The 21,801-nt window shown below is 27.9% G+C and overlaps 1 protein-coding gene across 5 annotated transcripts in view; it reads right to left on the bottom strand.

Moving 5' to 3' along the window:
• The window catches only part of LOC107454425 (serine/threonine-protein kinase 26), a 91,308-nt gene that overhangs the window by 21,958 nt on the left and 47,549 nt on the right, over positions 1-21,801 (bottom strand). The window contains exon 1 of one of the 5 annotated variants that reach the window (XM_016071623.4): positions 2,684-2,912. The exons of the other annotated variants lie outside the window; for them this stretch is intronic. Coding sequence (XP_015927109.1) covers positions 2,684-2,704 — 21 coding nt within the window. The 5' untranslated portion in view covers positions 2,705-2,912. Of the gene's footprint in view, positions 1-2,683; positions 2,913-21,801 lie in introns of those variants that run through there. 5 annotated transcript variants of the gene reach the window in all.

The following is a 21,801-nucleotide window of genomic DNA, read 5'->3' as shown; positions in this document are numbered from 1 at the left end:
ATGTTATTTATAACAACAGAAATTAACAACAGAGTTTATGGTCAATTTTTTACAGTAGGTAAAACTTCGAAAATCCTGCCCACCTTCCCAATAAAACAAATTAAAATAATAATAATTTCGAAAATCAATATAATTTTTGGTATTAGTTTTAATGAATTTCAAATCTCATAAATATTTCAACATAACACAAATAGAAAAAAATGGCCCTATTAAAAATTAAACCAACTTTAAAACCAGCACACAACAATCAGAGGATTGTACCTACTAATTTTCAAATAAGTCACCACAGTTTCAAATTTAGCTGAAATATAATGAAACATTTAAATCATACCCAAACTAATCTCAATAAATTTTAATTTTAATTTATTCGTGGATTTTAATAACAGTTCTGATTTTTGTCTGTTACCCTCAAAATTATTGATTGAAGCTAATATCAGTTGCTTTTTCTTAATTATTTTCATATTATCAACATTTATTTAAATCCAAGTAAATCTTACACGCCATGAACTATATAGCATCGAATGTTATTAATAATTTCTACAATCCCAAAATTGACATTATATATTAATTGATTATACATATTTATGGCCAAATACGTTATACACCTCCTGTATTTTTCACTTCCTACTATTAGTTTACACTCTCCCTATATATATTTATATATCTTGTTCAAATTTTCAAAACTCATAACTCAAATATATTTTTTTAAACTTGCAGTGGATGACACTTGATGTTAATAGTTTTTTTCAAATATTAATTTATAAATTAAATTTAATTAATTAATTTTAGTTTTATAAAGGAGAAAAAAAATTTGCCACTTAATATTCCGTTTCGGTCATATGTATATACATATTCATTTTAATTGTAATTATTTAATAAAAAGTAAATAAAATTTTCCTTGTAGTAGGAATTGACATAATTTTTTTTTCTTTCTTTTAATATTACTTGATCATGGGTGCAAGTTGAAAAAAAGGCCAAGACTGAAAATTTTTTGACTGAAATACCTAACATACACAATACCCCCTTGACATATGCAAACTATCTAAGAAAGCTTTACCATAATACATCAAGTTTAAGTACTGTACAAAAAATATTTATTCATCTGTCTTTTGATAAAATAACAACAGACCAATAATGTAGACCTAAAAAATATTTTTAAGGGCAGAAAAAAAGAAATTTCCGATTTCCGTCCTCGAGTCAGTCTTGTTTCCGTCTTACTTCCGCCCGCGGACATTTTCGAAAGACGGAAATCCGTCCTGGAGACGGAAGACTTGCACCCATGTACTTGATTAACTTCGTTTATTAGTAACAATATCAACTACTCAAAAAGTTATAATATACGTCGTTTATGATCATTTTTAGATTTTACTTTAATTTAGGTCCAGTATGTCAGCAATTTATGTCATTCTTTCCCCTGTAGTTTTCAGTACCGAATTTCACTAAAAATTTCAGCGTCTCAAACATGATTAATTCCATACAAATTAACCATCCTATCTATATCACCCAATTCTAACATTTCATTCAATGGGAGCTGAACTTTATTATAAATGTCAGTAATCGCCTAAGTGATCCTACAAATTATAGATTAGGAGTTTTGATTATTTTACAATCTACCATATATACTATTTTTCTGAACTGCTATAAACCAGCATCCATTTCTGCGAACCTGACTAGGAGGTATTCATCTCTTGATATAAGTTGTTTGTATAATATGTTGCATATTTATCAGTTGTTTCGATTATTATTTTATAACAGCAGTTATCTAGGTATTTTTACCTAGGTATATACCTAGGTATTTTTCCTAATTAGTGCGAAAAAGTGAAAGTGCCCTATTCCTGCCAACAACCGTTTTTTTAAAATGCAGAAGACGTTGCGCGTTTTCAATTTTATTCCCTATTTAAAGAACAGACAATATAGTAATCGGAATATAGTGTTTTACAAGTGGATTACAGTATTTTAACGCATTCATGTGCGAAATAAAAGAAAGATATGATCCCTTTTTTTGAACTATTAGATGCTTAACATCGTATATTTTGCATTAATTTATAAGAAGAGCAAAAATTCAAGATGCCATTCTCTAAGCAAGGCAGGAGTAAGTAGTTCGAAAAAAGAACAAAATTTTGCTGCAAATTGCAAAAAGACGTAAAATGAGATATAAATGCGGAAAAACGGAAAATGCTGGAAAGTTGGTAGCTATGGTATGCAATTTTATAATTTCAACCTATAAAGCTTTGCAGAAATGTTGTTACAACAGAGAAGAGAAACTCGACTAACAAATCTAATTTTAAATTGTACCATTGTAGTTGCCGTTAATAAATATTAAAACCTAAATGAAACTCAAGTAGAAATGCAGTCTGAAATAAAACATTTCAGCAACAATTTTTATCTTAAACCAAAATTAACTAATACAATCTTAAAGGGGTGAAAAAAGAACTACTACAAAGTCAAAATGTCTATTTCTAATCTATTAAAAAAATAGCTTAAACACGAAATTCTACCATAAATTGATGTTTAAAATGAAATGCAATCGATTACAAATAAGTTAACCGCTACTTATTTGTTTAAACGTCGAAACTTCGTGACAAATATTTGGTTAAAGGTCAAAGTACAGGCCATTGCGCCATATATCTCCAAACGCAACGGGTCAGTAAAGATTGAATTAAATGAAGTTATTAGAACATACCTGGCGGGTGCGTAGCATCATAGAAATTTTTTAAATAGTTCATGGAAAACGTAACCATTTACACTGAAAAAAAAGTTCCAACTGAGCTTTAATCGCGGTATTGTACAACAAAGAAAAAAAAATTAATATATCACCATGACTACAAAGACAACAGTTGCATGAAAGCTATTACTTTTGCAATGTTATCTTTCTCCTTATGCCGAAATAGTCTTGATAAGCACAATTCTTTACTGATAAAAATTTTAACACGTTACAGGCAGACATTTCTTTTTTTTTTCTTTCAAAAAAGGGTATGATCAATGAGGTTATAAAGTGATATCTAAAAGTGAAGTATATTATCAGAAAAATATTTTTATTTGTGTATATGTTGGATTGATGATGAGATATCGATGAAGTGAAAACATTCACAGATATGGGTTTGTTTGTGAAAATATTGAGATGAGTAATTTATATTTAGGGTAAACAAATATATTGAGACACATACACACTATAAAGAAATAAATAAATTATGGGCTACAAGCAGAAGTCAGGAGTACTATTATTTATTTCAAACATGCTTATTTGAGGCTTACGGAGAATAGTGTAAATATAAATTAAGAAGGAAAACTGTGTTTATTAAATCAAGTTATTTGGTGTGTGTGTATAAATGCAAAACATTTATTTAGGAATAAATTCGCAGTCCTCTATGGATCAAATCAATTACTCCTACTTCTAACTTAATCGATAAGATTACACAGCCGTATTAGTGATAAAATAATTAAAAAAAATGAATTTAGATTATGTTTTGAAAAATAACTGGAATAAAGATGATATATAAAATTAAGTCAGATTAATACATGGACGAGTGAGACGATTTTAAATTGAAAGATTCTTACAACTTAATAATAAACACTTATTTTTTGTTTTTATAATTGTTAATTTTGAAATTTTAAGGCCAAATATATGTGATATGAGAGATTTATTTATTTAAGCACAAAATCATAGTTTTAATCGCTAAAAGCCACGAAATACTATTAACTATACTCAGCAGCACTTCTTTATAAAATATGGAAAATCTAAAAAAATGTCAGCATTAAATAATTATGATAAATATAGAATATGCTTCAATATTAATATAGCCAAAATGAAAGAGCAAAATAGACACGCACACACAACAATAAAAGACAGCTAGAAAGAGTTGCTAAATATACATAATAAACTAGGACAATTAAAAACCATTTTAAATTATTTTTATTAATTATATATTTTTATTCATGTTAAACATTCAAAAATTTTGTCTGACCCTGGACACACGCAACAGATGGACGCTGCAAGAAATGGACACTGTCTCAAATATGTATATAATTTGCAACCCTTTCTAGCAGTTCCGGCAAGTTAGATAGCTTGCAAGGCTCAAGAAAGGAAAATATCAGGACAGCAACTATTGTTAGTTCTATAATCAAACTATTAACTTCCGCTAATGACATAATTTAAGAGAAATTTTTTTTTTTTTTAAAGCAAGTTTTTAGCAAAACCAATAAGATCAAATTCATAGATAAATATGCTATTAATAATAGTTTCCTTAAAAAATTAATAGTTGTTTTAACTATAAATATAACACCACAAAATATTCTTTGAGAGCTTAAAACATTTGACTCTTATGTTTTTAGGTAATTTTTTATTCTTCCTGCTTCGCATCATCTTGACCACATTCATGGGTGTAACTCTATAAAAATTTCAAGACTGACTTTTGTTTCATGACCAATTAATACGAACTAGGGTTGTTTACTAGAATTATCCAGAAATTTATAACTCACTTTCTGTAAGAATGGCTTACATATAATATCAATGTATTTTTTCATTAACAAATAAATGAATTTAAAAAAAAAACTATTTTTCTATATTTATTCTCCTAGGTTTATAAATTTCATTTTTTAAAAAAAAAAGTAAGAGTAATTTGATTTTACCCAACATTTCAAATTATCGGGGGGGGGGGGGGGTTACAAACTGAAGCAAATTTAAATTCAGCAATACAAATTTTGTTTACACAAGTAGAGGATGAAGTTCAGTCAATCTCCAATCCTTTCATTGTGGAATGACTTAATTACTTGATCATTTTGCAATTATTATGAAAAATAACAATTTCATAAAAAGTAATAATTGTTTTTATTCATTTTAACAAAAAATAATTGTTAATTTTTATTTTAATAAACAGTTTGATTTCTTTTTTGTAATCAATTCAGTCAACTGATTTTACGAAGACTGATTTCAGTCCTCAGGACTGAAGCGTTCCCCCCCCCCTGGCCATATTATTTTGAAAATCTACTAAAGCAGTGTAGTAGTACTTCGTAAAATATTTGCATCCTATTAATTTCCAGAAAATCATTTTCAGGGGTGATTGTGAGCCCAAGTCAAAATTCCGGAAAATTTCTTGAGTTAAAAAAAAAAACAAAAAACAATTTAAATTGAAAAAAAATTTAAACAAGGTTTTTTTCCTATATTTCTTAGTTTACTTAAAATATATTTAAAATTTTACACATACCTATACCATTTACACATAGCTATGATGACCTGGAGAGGTAATTAAAATTTACAAATATGTCTTTCTTTCTTGAGTTTATGATTATAACAACTATTTACTGATAAAAAATGAATATTAATCATGAATATAAGCTTATAAAGTATCTCTCTGGCTCTCCCTTACAAACAAATAAAATAAACTGTGTTTTTATGTTCCACCTTTGAAAATTTGATGTCCGGAAACTTCTGTGATAAATAATATTTTGAAACGTCTGGACCTTCGATCTCCGGAAACTTCCAGATCACTGCTAGCGAAAATTCCGGAAATCCGGATTGTTTCCGGAGCACAAACACCCCTGCATTTTGTAAATAAAAGCGCGTGGATGAAAAATAGCATTCGTGGGCTAAAACTTTCTAACAGTGTCAGATCAGGAATCATAAAAGGTGTTAAAAACTAACGCTGGACAGTTGAGTCTTACTTTAAGAAAGACATACATTCTATCAAACAATAATCAGAAATTACCATTTGATGATAATAAAGCGAAAGCCGCAATGATACAAAAATTAAGTTGTATACTCCATTGTTTAAAACAACCAATGAAATGCAAGAAAATAAAAAGAGACAATAGATGAATAAGGTAAGCAGATAGATGGCAAATAACGGCATTTTTAATTCTAACAAAACTACGTAGATCAACATCAGCCTTCAATGAGGCAGCGATAGGAACGCTAGATAGCGAGACACAAATGAAGGAGAGAAGAGGTACGACATACCATCAGTATTAGGAACATATACTTCACGTTTGTACAAATCATTCATTCGTTCGTTGCTGTATTAAAAGGAAGTGTGTTGCAAAAGGGGTGACAAATTGCCTGACCTCGTTTCGTTGTTTAAAGAATTCTTCAATAGGGGGACGATCTGCGTTCTATACAATTTATCATAAAGATTTCTTGAAACAATAGAAGCAAGATGTAGAGGTATAAGTATGGATAAATGTCAGAATCGTGGACATAAGAAGGGCTGTAAATTTCGAACCGCTTTCTCTCCTCCCAAGATAATGTTCGTTGACTCACGAGTAAATAAAAAAACAAACAAGCAATTCGTTTTTCTTCTTTTCAGTGGATAGGAAGAAAAAATGTGATCATCCTAATTCAACGTTGGCTTAGATTTAAATAATAAAAAATATGGAAGAATAAAAAACACACGAAGTTGCGGCTATTTTATTATATTTCCAGCATTTCTAGAAACAGATAAATGGGAGGGGTTGATATTTAGTGATGAAAAAAAAAAAGATTTGCGTTGAATGAAAGAAAAAATTTACACGGATTTTAATTCTAACAAACAGATAAAAAACTAAATAGATATGTAGAAAAATACAATTCCGTATCCCAATTACTTCTATGGGTCTAATGCAGTGGTTACCAACAGGCGGCCCGAGAAGCCTTTTTTTTTGTGGCCCGTTGTAATTTTTTTGCGGACAATTTTCGTAAAAAATCTATATGGACTTAAAATACTTTTCTTCGTTTAAAAAAAACCCCTAAATTTTTCGTTTCTGTGAAATTTAACATACCAACGGGGCTAAAAAATTTATTTTTCAGGTTTTGCATCTAAGAAAATATTTATTCAAATACAAAATTTATTGTGTATGCATCTTAATAATCTACTTCTAATTTTAATTTGTAATTCAAAACATTTGTTTCGTACAACTTGATAAAAATCTGACAGTAATATTTAATGTTCCTTCAAACATAAAAGAATCCTATATAAAATTTCAATAAAGTTGCGGCCTGCCATTTGACTGGTGTTTTCAATTGCGGCCCCCGGCCTCATGTAAGTTAGAAACCCCTGGTCTAATGATTATAAGTTGCTATGGTGCGTGGGGTATAGATTAAATATGCGAATGAATAAATAGTGCTAACTATTTTCTAAGTAACGTGATTAGGTATAAGAAAAGCAAATTAGGTATAAGAAAATAGAAATTAAAAGGAAAAAAAAAAGTTTCTCAACAGATTTAAATTTTTTAACCCTGGAAATAAGGAAGTGGTGGAAAAGGACATTCAACAGTTCTTCCAGAAGCCCCGGAATTAAATAATTAAGGATATTCGGAAAATATATCAGGTTAGAATTATTTGTCAATTTTATAACAATTTTAAAATAATGTGATTTTCAAATGTCAACCAGCAAAGTTAGAAATAAATCGATAGAGGGATTTTCTGAGAGTCACAAATAACAAGTTAAAAAAAAAAAAAAAAAAGTGCGAAGATAGACTACGTTAATGTAAATAATAATAATTTGAATTTCTAAAATACTTCAATATTTAAAATTGCAGTAGAATTCTATTTCAGTTGGCTTCTTTGCCTTAGTTAACAATTTTTTTCTTCTTCTATCGTTTTAATTTTTAAAAAATACTTTCAATAACATTTAGAATTAGAAACCAATTATATTTCAGTTGGTTTCTTGTCCTATGTTAACGGAAAATATTATAATTTTTTTAAATACTTTCAAAAATGTTTAAGTTATTAGCTTCATAAGAACATGCAAACTGCGTTCTTTTAAATTTACTTAACATTTTTCTTTTTAAAATTTTTGCACGGCAATAAGAGTTAAATAAAAATACTTAGCCGCCTTTGGAGACCAACTCTTATTCACCTTTCAAAATTATCCATAACTTTAGCCATAAACTTTAATGGTAACCAAAACGAATGCACAACATGAATATAATCAAATATTCTAATTCTGCAATCCCTTTTCCAATACTAACACCTTAATTAGTTTTAAACAATGTATTAACCAAAATTTTTTTTACAGTTCAGCTGCTGCCCGCTTAGAAGTACTTTCTTTGATTTCAATTTTAATTATTTTCTGTCCGTAGTTCTTTCTGTATTGAATTTCAGTAATAATATAAACTCTGTCTGTCAGCCATTAAATCACGAGCAAGTATGAGTTCGGGACATTTCCGCCTTGAAGTATTAAAATTATTTCGATCTTATTCATGTGATAAGATTGAAAACTCGTCCAAAAATGCTTAATTACGTGCTGTCGTAACTTGAGTATCGTATAACTTCTATATGCTGTATCTCTGTCACAAATAATTAGTATGACAGTGTGCGGCACAATAACACAGTTTTCGTTTAAAATTTCTACAGTCATTTTAGAAAAGGTCAAAAATAAATCTAAATAGTTACTTCGTAACTAAGTTCTCATTTCTATAAAAATAAAAAAAATTTCTAAATAAATACTTAATGTATAACCAACTACACTTAAATTATTACTTAAGACAGCCTAACAAAATAATTAGTGTTGCCAATAGATCGAGAACTACCAGAGTTTATGGTGCCACATAAGAAATATATATATATATAGGTAATAAATAAACGCATTAAGAAAAAAAATAACATCAAAGAGGATAACTTGGCTCCATTCAGCGTAAATGATTTATTATTTCAGGTTGTGTGTTTTTTTTTTTTAGAGGTGACCAGGAAGTTATGGGATTAGTAAAATTATTAATGCAAAATAGGGAAACGCTTTCGTTTAGTTTTGAGATTTAAGAAAAATAATAAGGAATAGAAAACACCCAATTACAGACGACAAAAGCGTTTTCCTCATCAATCAAACCACACAACCAGAAATTTATTACCACTATTACTCGCTAACTGGACACTTACATAAAGCCTGGGTTTCTTGCGAAAGTTAAAGATTATGATTCATTTGCCTCATAAGAGAGAAGAGGAAAATGTAGATTCATATGCGAGTAAGGAAAAACGGGAAAAGGTTTTCTCAAGCATAATTATATAATGATCCATTTTATTCGAAAGAGAAGTGTAAGATGTCACGCTAACAATCACTAATTCAGGGCAAGAAGTTTCAGTTCTAAAGGCAGTGATCAAACTAATATTTTTACTCGCTACAATTTCCGCGAAAAATATGAACGATTTTTAAAATGTTAACAAATATAGCATGTAGAACTTTTTGGTGATCAAAACCATAAAAGGGCGTAAAGAAATTGAAACATATTTATCGGAAAAATAATTATAAAAATTTTTATATAAAATAAGTCTGCCATAAGTTTCAATGATTCAATATCATTATAAGTATCAAAGAGACCGGGTACTTTGATAGTGTCGAAATCAGCAGTAAACAAAACTTACTCGCCAGCCCTAAATATTCGGACGCCAATGGAGACTGCAGAGTGGAATTTCGTCTCCTGAACTAATTCAATCAACAGCGTCAGAGTATTTTAATTATTTATTTCTGCCTATCAATTATTTTACTTGTCAAAGACGGACTACTTAACTTAGATACTCTTAGTCGAGATTGAGTGGGATTAAATGTGCCCATCAGATTATGAAATGTGAAAATTTTCGACAGCAATAAAGTAATTCGAGTTGAAAGTAATGCTCAAAATCTCATAATTATAGTTTTCATACAATGATGTTAATTAGCTTCTCAATACTTCAACTTTTAGTTTCTCAATCTGAAACTAATTAAGCCAGAAAGGCATCAGGATTTCTAAAATAAATTATGCGATTCGGTACAAAATGATAAATTGAGAACCAATTTTTATACATTTAAAAGGGTGAAGTATAAATATTTCTTTTTTACATGAAAATGCCATGGATTTAACAATAACGCGTAATACATTTAAGATAATATCTAAAACTACTCAAAGTGCCCCATTTTAAAACGTAGCTAGTTGGGCACATGTATCTTTATTATGATAAAATTTAAATATTTTAGAAAGTGCTTAGATTTTGTTTTAAAGTAATCAACGGACTAGTCATAAATAGCTATTTTTAAATAGATAGAATTTTTGCTCATTTGACTCCATATTTTGAAAGAAGTTAAAAAAATAAAATAATATGCGCATGTTTAATAAACTTTCAAGCACGTTTCAATAAAAATGCTAAATAACTACTAGATACTAAAAAAAAGCTTGTATTTATTTCTAAAATATACTTACTAACGTCTCAATTTTTTTGCTAGTTTCTATCAACAAAATTTCTTGCTTATTTGAACAAAATTGATTTTTGATGGTGGGGTGGAGTAGAGGGTGAGAAGAGAAAGATACTCTATTATCAATTTAAGAGAAAGCAGTTATGAAGCTTCCTCCAATTATTTCAAAACTAAAGCTGTTAGAAAAAAGGCAGAGAAATGCCGCAATGTGTTTATAATGAAAGCGAAGGTTACGACAAAACATTAAAGAAAACAAAAAAGTTGGCAACATTACACAAATTATTGTAAGCACCACCGAGTAGTTTCACAACAAACAATTTCTACAAGGTTTACCTAGAAACCTTCTGCTGTATGGTTCAATTACGAAACTTATCGTAACATCTGTATCAAGGCAAGTTTAATAGCTTCGGTTCGCCACTCATCTGAATAAATAAGGTCCGATTACAATTGTTCTAAAATAATCGAATCTAGTAAATCGAAAATCAGTGTTGCAGTTATAATACACTTTTTTTTTACTTTAGAGAAACACAAAACTGTGGTTGTATATTTTATAAGGAATTTTAATAACCACAAAAACAAAACATGTGTATTTATTTTTACTAAATTAAGTATGCTTTGTTGATTAAATACTTAATTTAAAATATTAAATAAAAGACTTTTTGTGAAATTAATAGGATGCAAATGAAAGCGGCGGATTCGATAACTATCAAAGCGTTAATTTAATTTAATTTAATTTAATAATTTCAAATTGTTTACACTTTCATAAACTTTCAATACTTTTGTTCTTAGAAATAATCTGAAATTATTCAAAGTACGAACAACTTTAGAAATTTTCTAAGTTCCAACAACATCAGAAATTTTTTTTTTCAAGTACAAACACTTTGAAAATTTTTTTTGATGACAAAATAATTTGAAAATATTTCTGCGACTTCTTATATACTAGTTTGAAAATTATTCAATGTCATTTCAAGACCAAACTTCTGCTACTCGTTATATAACTGTTTTTTCCGACTTCAATAAATTTCTGTGTATAAACATTTGCAAAATATTTCTAAATACAAATGGTTCGAAAACGTTTTTTAAGTCAAAACAATTTGAAAATGACTCAAGAGCTACAATCCGCTTCCCTAGTAGGGATCAGAGTTCAACCCCACTGGTAAGGTATTACTGATTACTCTCAGTATATAGCCATTTTTTCCAACTTAAAAGGTTTTCTACGTTCAAAGAATATCAGAATATTTTAAAGTTCGAAATATTTTTCTAAGTTCACACAACTTAAGATTTGATTCTAGGTACTGACAGTCTGAAAATTCTGTAAATCTTAAAGCAATTTGAAAATTATTCAAAGTACAAACTGCTTCAGAATTTTTAAATGTACCAAAAACATTAAAAGTATCAACAAAAAATTAAATCAAAGGAAATTAAAAAAATTTCTAGGTACAAATAATTTTAGAATTTTTCAAAATACCATCAGTTTCATAATTTCTCAAAGTACATACAATTCAAAAAAAATTTTCAAAAATCGAAACAATTTGAAAAATTTTCTTAGACCAAACATCTATGACTCGTTATATACCCATTTTTTCCAACTTCAAAAATTGCGTTACATTCAAAAAATTTTGGAATATTTCTGAGAAGAAATTTTTTTAAAGTTTTTCGAAGTCAAAGCAATTTGAAATTATTCGAAGTGCAAACAACTTCATTATAATTTTAGGTAAAGAAATTTTTTAAATGTTTTAACTTAAAACAATTTAAAAAAATTTTCAAGTACCAACAACTTTAGTACCAACTAGTGCAAATAATTTGAAAAATATTCTAAGCTGAAATATATTCAAACTTCTCCGAGACCAAACTTCTGCTAGGCGTAATAAAGCTGCTTTTTCCGACATAGATAAATTTCTAAGTTTAAACAAAGTACAAGCGACTTGAAAATTTTTCAAAGCCAAAAGAATTTGAAAATTATTCAAAGGTAAAACATTTTCTGAATTTTTCTAAGTAATGAACATATCCGAGTTTTTCTCATTACAAAACATTCGAAAATTTTTCAAAGAACAAACTTCTGCTATACGTTATATAGTCGTTTTTTTTTTCACATTCAAAAAATTTTCTGTATTCAAACAACATCAGAACTTTTCTAAAACCAACAGATTGAGAATTGTTCAAAGTACAAAGAATTAGAAAATTTATCAAAGTTGAAACACGTTAAAAAAAGTTTTTAACTTTAAAATTCTGCAACTCCTTTTTGTTTTTGCCAACTTCAGAAATTTTCAAATTCACGTATCTTCAGAATATTTCTAAGTGCAAAAAGAAAAGTTTTTCAAAGTACAAACAACTTCAGAATTTTCTAAATACCTAAAACATCAGAATTTTCAAAGTATTAAGAGTTTGAAACTTTTTCTAACTTCAAACTTCTGCGACTCCTTATTTATCCGTTTTTTCAGAACTTCAGAATTTTCCTGATTCTAAACATCTTCAGAGTTTATCTAAAATCAAAAGTTTCAGAATTTATCAAAGCACGAAAAATTTGACAACTTTCAAAAGTCGAAACAGTTCAAAAATTTTTCCTCGTCCAAACACCAGCCACTCCTTATGAATCCGTTTTTTTTCCTACAAAGGAAAGGAAAACTTTACATTTAAACAACTTACGAATATTTTTAAGTACAAAAATTTGAAACGTTTTATAGACTTTACTCAGCTTTAGAAATCTTCCTTAGTATAAACTATTTGAATATTTTTTCAAAGTCTAAGCAAGTTGAACATTTTTCAGACTTCAAACTTTTGCGATTCTTTATTTATCCATTATTTTTTTTTTTAAACTAAAAAAAAAAGTTTTCTAGGTTCAAACAATTTCAGAATATTTATAAAACCAGCAGATTAAGAATTTTTCAGAGTATAAATAATTTGAAAATTTTTCGAAGTCTAAACAATTTGAAATAAACTTCTGCAACTTCTTATAGACCCATTTTTCCCAACTAAAATAGTTTTCTATGCTTAAAGAATTCAAAAACAATTCTAAGTACAAAACAGGAAAAATTCAGAATTTTCAAGAAATCAGAATTTTCCATCAAAACTTTTCGAAGTACGAAAATGTAAAAATTTTTCAAAGTATGAAAAATTTTAAAATTTTTCAAAGTATGAAAAATTTTAAAATTTTTCAAAGTCAAGACAATTTTAAAATTTTTTATCGAGCAAACAACTTGAGAAATTTTCTAAGTTCCAACAACATCAGAATTCTTCATAGTACAAACAGTTTTTACAAACAGTACAACAGTATTACTTACAACATCTGCGATTCTTAATATACCTGTTTTTAAAAAACTTCAGAAATTTAGAAACACCAACAACTTCAGAATTTTTTTAAAACCAAGAAATTAAAAATTTTCCAAATTACAAAAACTTTCCCACGACCAAACACCTGCTGCTAGATATATAGCCATTTTTTTTCAAACTAAAAACAATTTTATGTACATGCAACTCCAGAATATTTCTAACACAGACGGATTCAAAATTTTTTCAAAGTATAAATAATTTTAAAAAATTTCAAAGTCAAAACAATTTGAAAAAAAAATAAAATATTCTGTTACTTTTGTATACTTGTTTTTTCCAACTGAAATAATTTTCTATGTTCAAACAACTTCGGAATTTTTTCAAAGTGAAAATTATTTGAAAAAATTTTTAAGTCGAAACAAATCTAACATTTTTCTAACACCAAACTTTTACAACTCCTTAAATAATTTTATTTTTTCCCAACTGCGAAAATTTTCTAATTTGCAAAGCTTTGAAATATTTCTAAGCAGAAAATTTTGGAAAATTTTTCAAAGTCAGAACAATTTGAAAGCTGCTCAAAGTACAAACAAATTAAAAAAAATTCTAAGTACCAATAACATCAGAAATTTTCTAAGTACAAACAGTTTTAAAATTTTTCGAACTTCTGCGATTCTTTACATGCCCGTTTTTAAAAACTTCAGGATTTTTCAAAGTACCAATAACTTCAGAATTTTCCAAATTCCATGTTTTTTCTGAATTTTTGAAAACAAACTGATTCGGAATTCTTTCAAAGTACAAATAATTTGAAAATTTTTCAAAACCGTAATAGTTCTTAAATTTTTCCAACTTCAAACTTCTGCGATTCCTTATTCACCCGTTTTTAAGAACTTCGGAATTTTTCAAAATGCCAACAACTTCAGAATATTCCTAATTCTAAGCATTATCAGAATTTTTCGAAAACAAACCTATTCTGAGCTTTTCAAACTACAGATTATTAGAAGATTTTACAAATCCGAAACAGTTTCGAATTTTTTCCGTGACTAAACTTCTGTGATTTTACATAAACGCGTTTCTTTTCTACTAAAATACTTTTCTATGTTCAAAGAACTTCAGAATTTTTCCAATTACATATAATTGTAAAATTTTTCTAAGCCGGAGCAAGTTGAAAATTACTTAAAATATAAACTTCTGCTACTTCTTAAATAAATTTTTGCCAACTTCAAAAATTTACATGTTTACAAAACTTCAAAATATTTCTAAGGACAAAAATTTCGAAAATATTTTAAAGTTAAAACAATTTAAAAATAATTCAAAGTACAACCAACTTCGGAAATTTTCTACCAACAATACATCCGAATTTAAAGTTTTTTAAATTCCAATCAAGCTTGAAAAAATTTATAACTACCAAGGTACCGTATTAATCAACTAAAATACTTTTATATGTTCACACAGCTTCAGGGTATTTCTAAGTACAAAAAAATTGTACATTTTTCTAACTCAAAACAATTTGAAAGTTATGCAAAGTACAAAGAACTTCAGAAATTTTCTAAGTACCAATAACATTGGAAATTTTCAAAGTACAAACATTTTGAATATTTTTCTAACTTTAAATTAACAACCTGAAGTGTTTTGGAACGCAGATGATTAAAAACGAGACATAGTTATCGAAAACTTCAGTTACAGAGTGACGATATGAGTTTACTTGACTTTCTTAGGTTAATGATAAATACGCTAGTATTTCATCGATATTTCCAAGAACTACCTTAATCAAACGAGTTTTAACGGATTTTCATTAAAATATGAATTACGAGTTTTAGTGACTTAATTAACGAGTTTTCATAAAAATATTAATGAATAATAATTACACTATATAACTGATAATGAGTAGACAAATTTATCAAGTTTTTTCGAACTCATAAACCATTTTCTTCAACTGATTATATATAGTTATCTCTTAGAATGATTATTACATATTTACTATATCTCGACTAATTAAATACAAACATTCTGACTAATAAACTATTTCATCGGTTTAGAATTATTAGACATATCATTTTAAATTGGTAAAAATGTAATCTCTAAAGAAGGGTTCATTTAGAAATTAAACCAATGTTATTATAATGCTTTAATGGGAAAATAATAATTCGAACATTAATTTAAGTAATGAAAACATAGACCATTTTATTCAACTGAATATGTATAGTTATCTCTTAAAATGATTATTACATATTTACTATATCTCGACTAATTAAATACAAACATTCTGACTAATAAACTATTTCATCGGTTTAGAATTATTAGACATATCATTTTAAATTGGTAAAAATGTAATCTCTAAAGAAGGGTTCATTTAGAAATTAAACCAATGTTATTATAATGCTTTAATGGGAAAATAATAATTCGAACATTAATTTAAGTAATGAAAACATAGACCATTTTATTCAACTGAATATGTATAGTTATCTCTTAAAATGATTATTACATATATACTATCTCAGCTAATTAAATACAAACATTCTGACTAATAAATTATTTCATCAGTTTAGAATTATTAGACATATCATTTAAAATTGGTAAAAATTTAATCTCTAAAAAATGGTTCATTTAGAAATTAAATTAATGTTTTTATAATGCTGTAATGAGAAAATAATAATTCACACATTAATTTAAATAATAAAACCATAAGAAAAATATACTAGCTTGCAAAAAATTTCTAAGTCCCTGGAAGGGAAGAAAAAAAAAACGTTGCTCATCACATTAATGAACTCACTGAAGAAAACAAATTAAATATAAACATTATGATTATGAAACTATTTAATTAGCTTAGAATTTTTAGTTTTATAGTATAAAATTAATAAAAATGTAATCTTTGAAGGCTCATTCTTAAAATTAAATCATTGAAATTATAATGCTTAATTGAGAAAATAATAATTCACAAATCAAATATAATCCTCAAGGAAATTAATGAAACTATTTATAACTTATTTCATTTAATGAGTAATTTTATACACTGAAAAAAAAAAAAACAAGTCCCAAAATAATAATTATAATTTTAATGTTTTATAGAGATAGTATACTAAAACATAGATATAAAATAAAATTTATAAAAATAAAAAAAAAATATTAAAAAAAATGACTAGTGCTTATCAGTGGGGTTGAACACTAAGTCAAAGAAGTGGGGTGAGAGCCAAGTGGGGTGAGAGCCTAGTGGGGTGAGAGCCTAGTGGGGTGAGAGCCAAGTGGGGTGAGGCCCCCATTTTTCCCCTACTCTCGTAAAATGTATGCATAGATTAATATTTGGTCTAATAATTTTTTCTTTAAGACAAAGACGCCAGATCTGGAATTTAGAGCAATTAACTGACCACATCTTTACAAAGCTATACATTTTTAAAATTGCAATATTGCAGAACTATTCAATCTATTTATTTGAAATTTTGTATTTGTCACATGAAGTACTTAGTTTAACGTGATGCTTATACTTTATGAATTAAATATTTTTCGACCAATGATTAATTATGTAACATAAGTATTGATTTTCGCTACGTAGCATGCATAAATATGGCACAATACGCTATTTTCTCATTGAAAAAAAAAAGGGGGGGGAAGGGCGATTAAAATGTTTTTTACCGTTTTTCTGACAACACGACTGGGAACATATACCCCAAGCTGCGGTCACCCCCTATATTTAGAAGGTTCAGAATCCGAATACATCGAAAAGCTGGTTTAGTCTGATTAAAAATTAGCATTAACATTTATTAGCATATTTATCATTAATCAGCATATTTATGTTCGAGTTAGGTAATACATCTAAGGTTAGCATCTCAAGCAAGAAGATTTTATCTTAAAGTGCATATTATAATAACTTCATAAATTATTTAAAGTGCAACTTTGAATTTGGAAATTCGAAAAAGAAGTATTTTTACTATTTCAGGGGTGATTGTGAGCCCAAGTCAAAATTCCGGAAAATTTCTTGAGTTAAAAAAAAAAAAAAAAAAAAAAAAAAAAAAAAAAAAAAAAAATGAATTGAAAAAAAAATTAAACAAGTTTTTTTTCTTCATTTTTCTCAATATTTCTTAGTTTACTTAAAATATATTTAAAATTTTACACATACCTATGATGACCTGGAAAAGTAATTAAAATTTACAAATGTATGTCTTTCTTGAGTTTATGATTATAACAACTATTTGCTGATAAAAAATGAATATTAATCATGAATATAAGCTTATAAAGTATCTCTCTGACTCTCCCTTTCAAACAAATAAAATAAACTGTGTTTTTAAGTTCCACTTTTGAAAATTTGATTTCCGGGAACTTCTGTGATCAATGATTTTTTGAAACGTCTGGACCTTCGATCTCCGGAAACTTCCGGATCACTGTTAGCGAAAAATCCGGAAATCCGGATTTTTTCCGGAGCACAATCAGCCCTGCTATTTGGAATACGAATGTTAGAAATAATAATCTAGTAGTATAACCCTTTGACGCAGACGAGACATCGGTGTCTCTTTTATATAGAATTTTTTTTTCTGACGCTCTAATCAGAAACGAAAATATATTTTTGCATTTTTTGATTATATAAAACAGTTTAACAGTGACTAAAAAAATCTGTTAGATTATTAGAATTATATTTGTCCGAAATTTTTTTTTCCATTCAGATTCAAAAATTTATCAATAATTGATTTTGTGAATTAAAGAAGTTTCTATGACAAATAATTGTTTCTCTTAGATCTAAATAACTGCAAGTAAGTGTAAATTTGAAAAACTATTGTTTGGAAATGAGCCGTGCTTGGAAGATTTTACCTTCAACGCAAAAAAGGCACCCGTGTTTCAGGCTTTTTCACAAGGAAAATTAATTAAATGCTAAATACAATATTTTTCAACTAATTTGGCCAAAACTAATACAAAATAATAAAAATTCTGCGTCAAAGGAATAATAAGATGCACAGTAAGAATATCTTATTCTTATTGTATTACTCTAAACTGAGATTTTTCATAAGTTATATTAGTGTAAAAGAGTAATATGTACTCAACAAACTATGATTTTTTCCTTTTTGAAATCTTACTTATTTCCGAAAAGTTGCTTGCAATAAAATTTAACCAATTATTAGTTACAGATCAGAGTTCAATGAAAAAAAAAAAAAAATAGTTTACGAGCAAAGGGAAAAATAAGATAACACGTACTTTCCTTCCCTGGAAAAGTTTCAAAGACAACAATAAAAAAGAATTCGAAATGACACACGGAAGAAGTGCGATTATTTAATGACTTTCCATCAAGATTGTAACCTTCATATTCAAGGTAACGTTAAACGAGGTGATTTTCCCACACTACTTCAACGAATATAGACACTTAAGTTGTTTTTTTTTTACTATCAGGATCCAGAATGAGCATTTGAGTAGAAAAACTAAGCACCAACATCAGTTTAAAAATCAAAAATAACACGGCTATACCATTCAAGTTTAGACAAAAGAGATGTTATTAACATACAAAAAATCTTCGAAATGAATGTCTGATTGTAAGCGACCTCAGACGTACGGTTACGCCTTAGAGCGGGAGTGTAGCTACGCAAAAAGTCAATCATTTTAAGTTTTCATACATTGTTTACATTTTACTATCAACGTTTGATAATTGGCTTTCTATGGAAAGTATAAAATTAATAAATTAAAACATCATTCAAGCACATAGGTTTCTATTCATCAGTCTAGTTTTTCAATTGCATTAAAATTGTTAATTAAATAAACCTAGCTGAAGATGCGATATAGCCAAAACTGGCTCTTGCGCCAATAACTCCTAACTGACCAAAGTATGATTAAACTAATTATAAAAATAAAAAATCTAAAAATTTTAGGTTAAGGCTTATAACAACTCTCATATTTCATACTTTTCTTAAAAATTTCATGTTATAGAATAATTGCTCACGCAATTCTTTTCAGATCGCTTCGTTTCCTTTTCTTTCCAACCCGTCAATGGGACCGACAACTGATAAAAAAAAAAGCGCGGGGATAGGATTCAAAATATTGTATTGAATTGGTATTCGTTCAGAAGAAAAACAACGTAACAATTTTATTACCAAAACTTATTAGAAATTTAAGTAAAGTAAGACATAACATTCACATCGTCAGACGCAGAAGTACATAGCTGCAAAAACTAATAATTCTACTGCTAGTAGTTATGATAAAATAGATTATGCAATAAAAAAATCTTCAACTTTGAGATAAAACACCTCAAAAGCTAATGTTTTGTATCTGAATTAATCGCTAGCCAACAGTGTTAACTGCGTAAAAATATCACTAGCCCTAAAATTAAGATATGTTTGTTGAAAGATTCAATGTAAAATTATAATTGCATTCATATTTTTAAACACTAAAAAAGGAAATCGAAATGCCTTACTTCGATTTATTATTCCTTTGTTTGTTATTTAAATATTCTCCCGGCATTAGAAGATAGACATTTTTTTTCTTTTTGATTTCCAATGGAAAGGCAAAAAGGTACAAGCAGAAATATGAAATAAATAACGAATACAAATGTACGGAGGATAACAACGAAAGAAGACCGAAGTCATTGCCTTAAAAGTTCTCTTGCTTCCCAATATCTTGAAGACTCAGTGTGTCCATGAAGGGCCCCACATAGAAGCAGGTGGTCCCTGCCCAATTTCTCTCCAGATTTACAAAGTGGATAAAAAGGCGTGGTGGAAAGGCCTATGCGGTATAAGTGAGCAGAAAGACAATCGTGGCCTGTATATAAGCGGAAGGCCGCAACTGCATCACGTCTTGGTTTGTCGGGAATTAAAGAAGAGCTTACATTTCTCCAATTCTGGTTATTTAGGCAAACCTTTTTACTAAATATTTTTTACTAAAGTTTTATATATTTTTAGAAGATACTTGAAAATACTTGAAATAATAGAAGATACTGCAAAATACTTGAAATTTTATACTTAATTTTTACTGTATTTCTTGAAGTATCTAAAAACGTAAACCGAAATTTTTTTATTTATTTTAATATCAGGATATTAACTTAAACGAAGAAAATTAGCTAAACTAGAGCAAATTCTCTGGATGAAAAAAAGAAACAAGTCACAATTAAAAGCAGGGCAAAAATATCGAACAAGATAATAAGGAGTTCATAGATGATTTTGAAATTAATTTTAGGTTCAGCAAGTGGAAAAAGAAGTTCAAAACTCAGCAGCAATCTAAATTATATACATTTCCTCAAACCTGGTCAAATCCAACAGCAGGGATTCATTGTATTATAAATGATATTTAATGGGGGAAAAAAACTAAGATTAAAAAAGAAATTTATGGATATGAAGTACTTTTTATTAATATGAACTCAGCATGTTCCGTAAAGTAGAAAGGAAGTTATATCTACTTTGCGTTAATAAGGGTTCCGGTAGAATGAATGGCGAACACCTGCAATATCAACATAGATTTTTTTTCTTCTTTCAATAGGCTGTCTATTAAAATGAATTGATTTCGTCTTAACCGATACACTATATATATAAAATCGAAATACAATATAAAAAATAAATTAAGATTGACTGTGTGACATTAGGTTGCTCTAAAAGAATTTACTTTTTATTATTCATATATTCATTAAGGCAGTGTTACCCCCGGTCCATGGATCAAATGGTACCGAGCCGCCCATTTTATAGAAACTGAATTTAAATTCCTAGGCTTATACCCCAAATTAAAAATATCTGTGTTCCATTAGAATTTTATTTATTTAAAAAACAGGGGCCCCCGAAGGTAGTGACATAAATTTTTTAATGTTTGTAATGTATCATTGTCTCCGATTACCCCCAGATGAATCCGTCTCATTGCAAAGAAACAAGCTCCGGCTTTTCATTGATTTAACGTTCTAGTAAGTTAAAATGTTAAATCATTTTATATTTATTTTTTGGTATAACTGTATTTTATTTTGAAGGCATGTTTAAAAATAATGAAATTAAAATTATTAAATCAAAATAATCTAAAATATAAACAATCAACAATAATCTAAAATATAAACAATCAACAATAATCTAAAATATAAAGAATCAACAATAATCTAAAATATAAACAATCCCAAGCAGTCAGCATCCTTTTAAAAAAATAACAAACATGCACAACGAAAAAATAAATAAATAATTATTATTACATTTTTCGTGATTTCTCTATAATTATTAAAAGTATTTACCATTAACAAGCATTCAATCATTTTAAAAGGCCATCTTATTGTTACACAAAATGTGAACTTTTTAATAAAGAGAAATGAATTAACCCTTTGACGAAATGGGACACCGGTGTCCCTTTAATATATATATATTTCTGACGCTCTACTAATTACAAGCCAGGATATATTTTGGTAGTTTTTAATTATAAAAAATAGTCTAATAGTTACTAAAAAAGACTCTGTTACTTTATC

This window comes from Parasteatoda tepidariorum, chromosome 6 (assembly GCF_982258835.1).
Source record: "Parasteatoda tepidariorum strain Cologne lab strain chromosome 6, Ptep-v5.0, whole genome shotgun sequence".
In the NCBI taxonomy this organism is placed as follows: domain Eukaryota; kingdom Metazoa; phylum Arthropoda; class Arachnida; order Araneae; family Theridiidae; genus Parasteatoda; species Parasteatoda tepidariorum.
The sequence above is the reverse complement of the archived record's forward strand: the minus strand, read 5'-3'. Positions and strand labels throughout refer to the sequence as shown.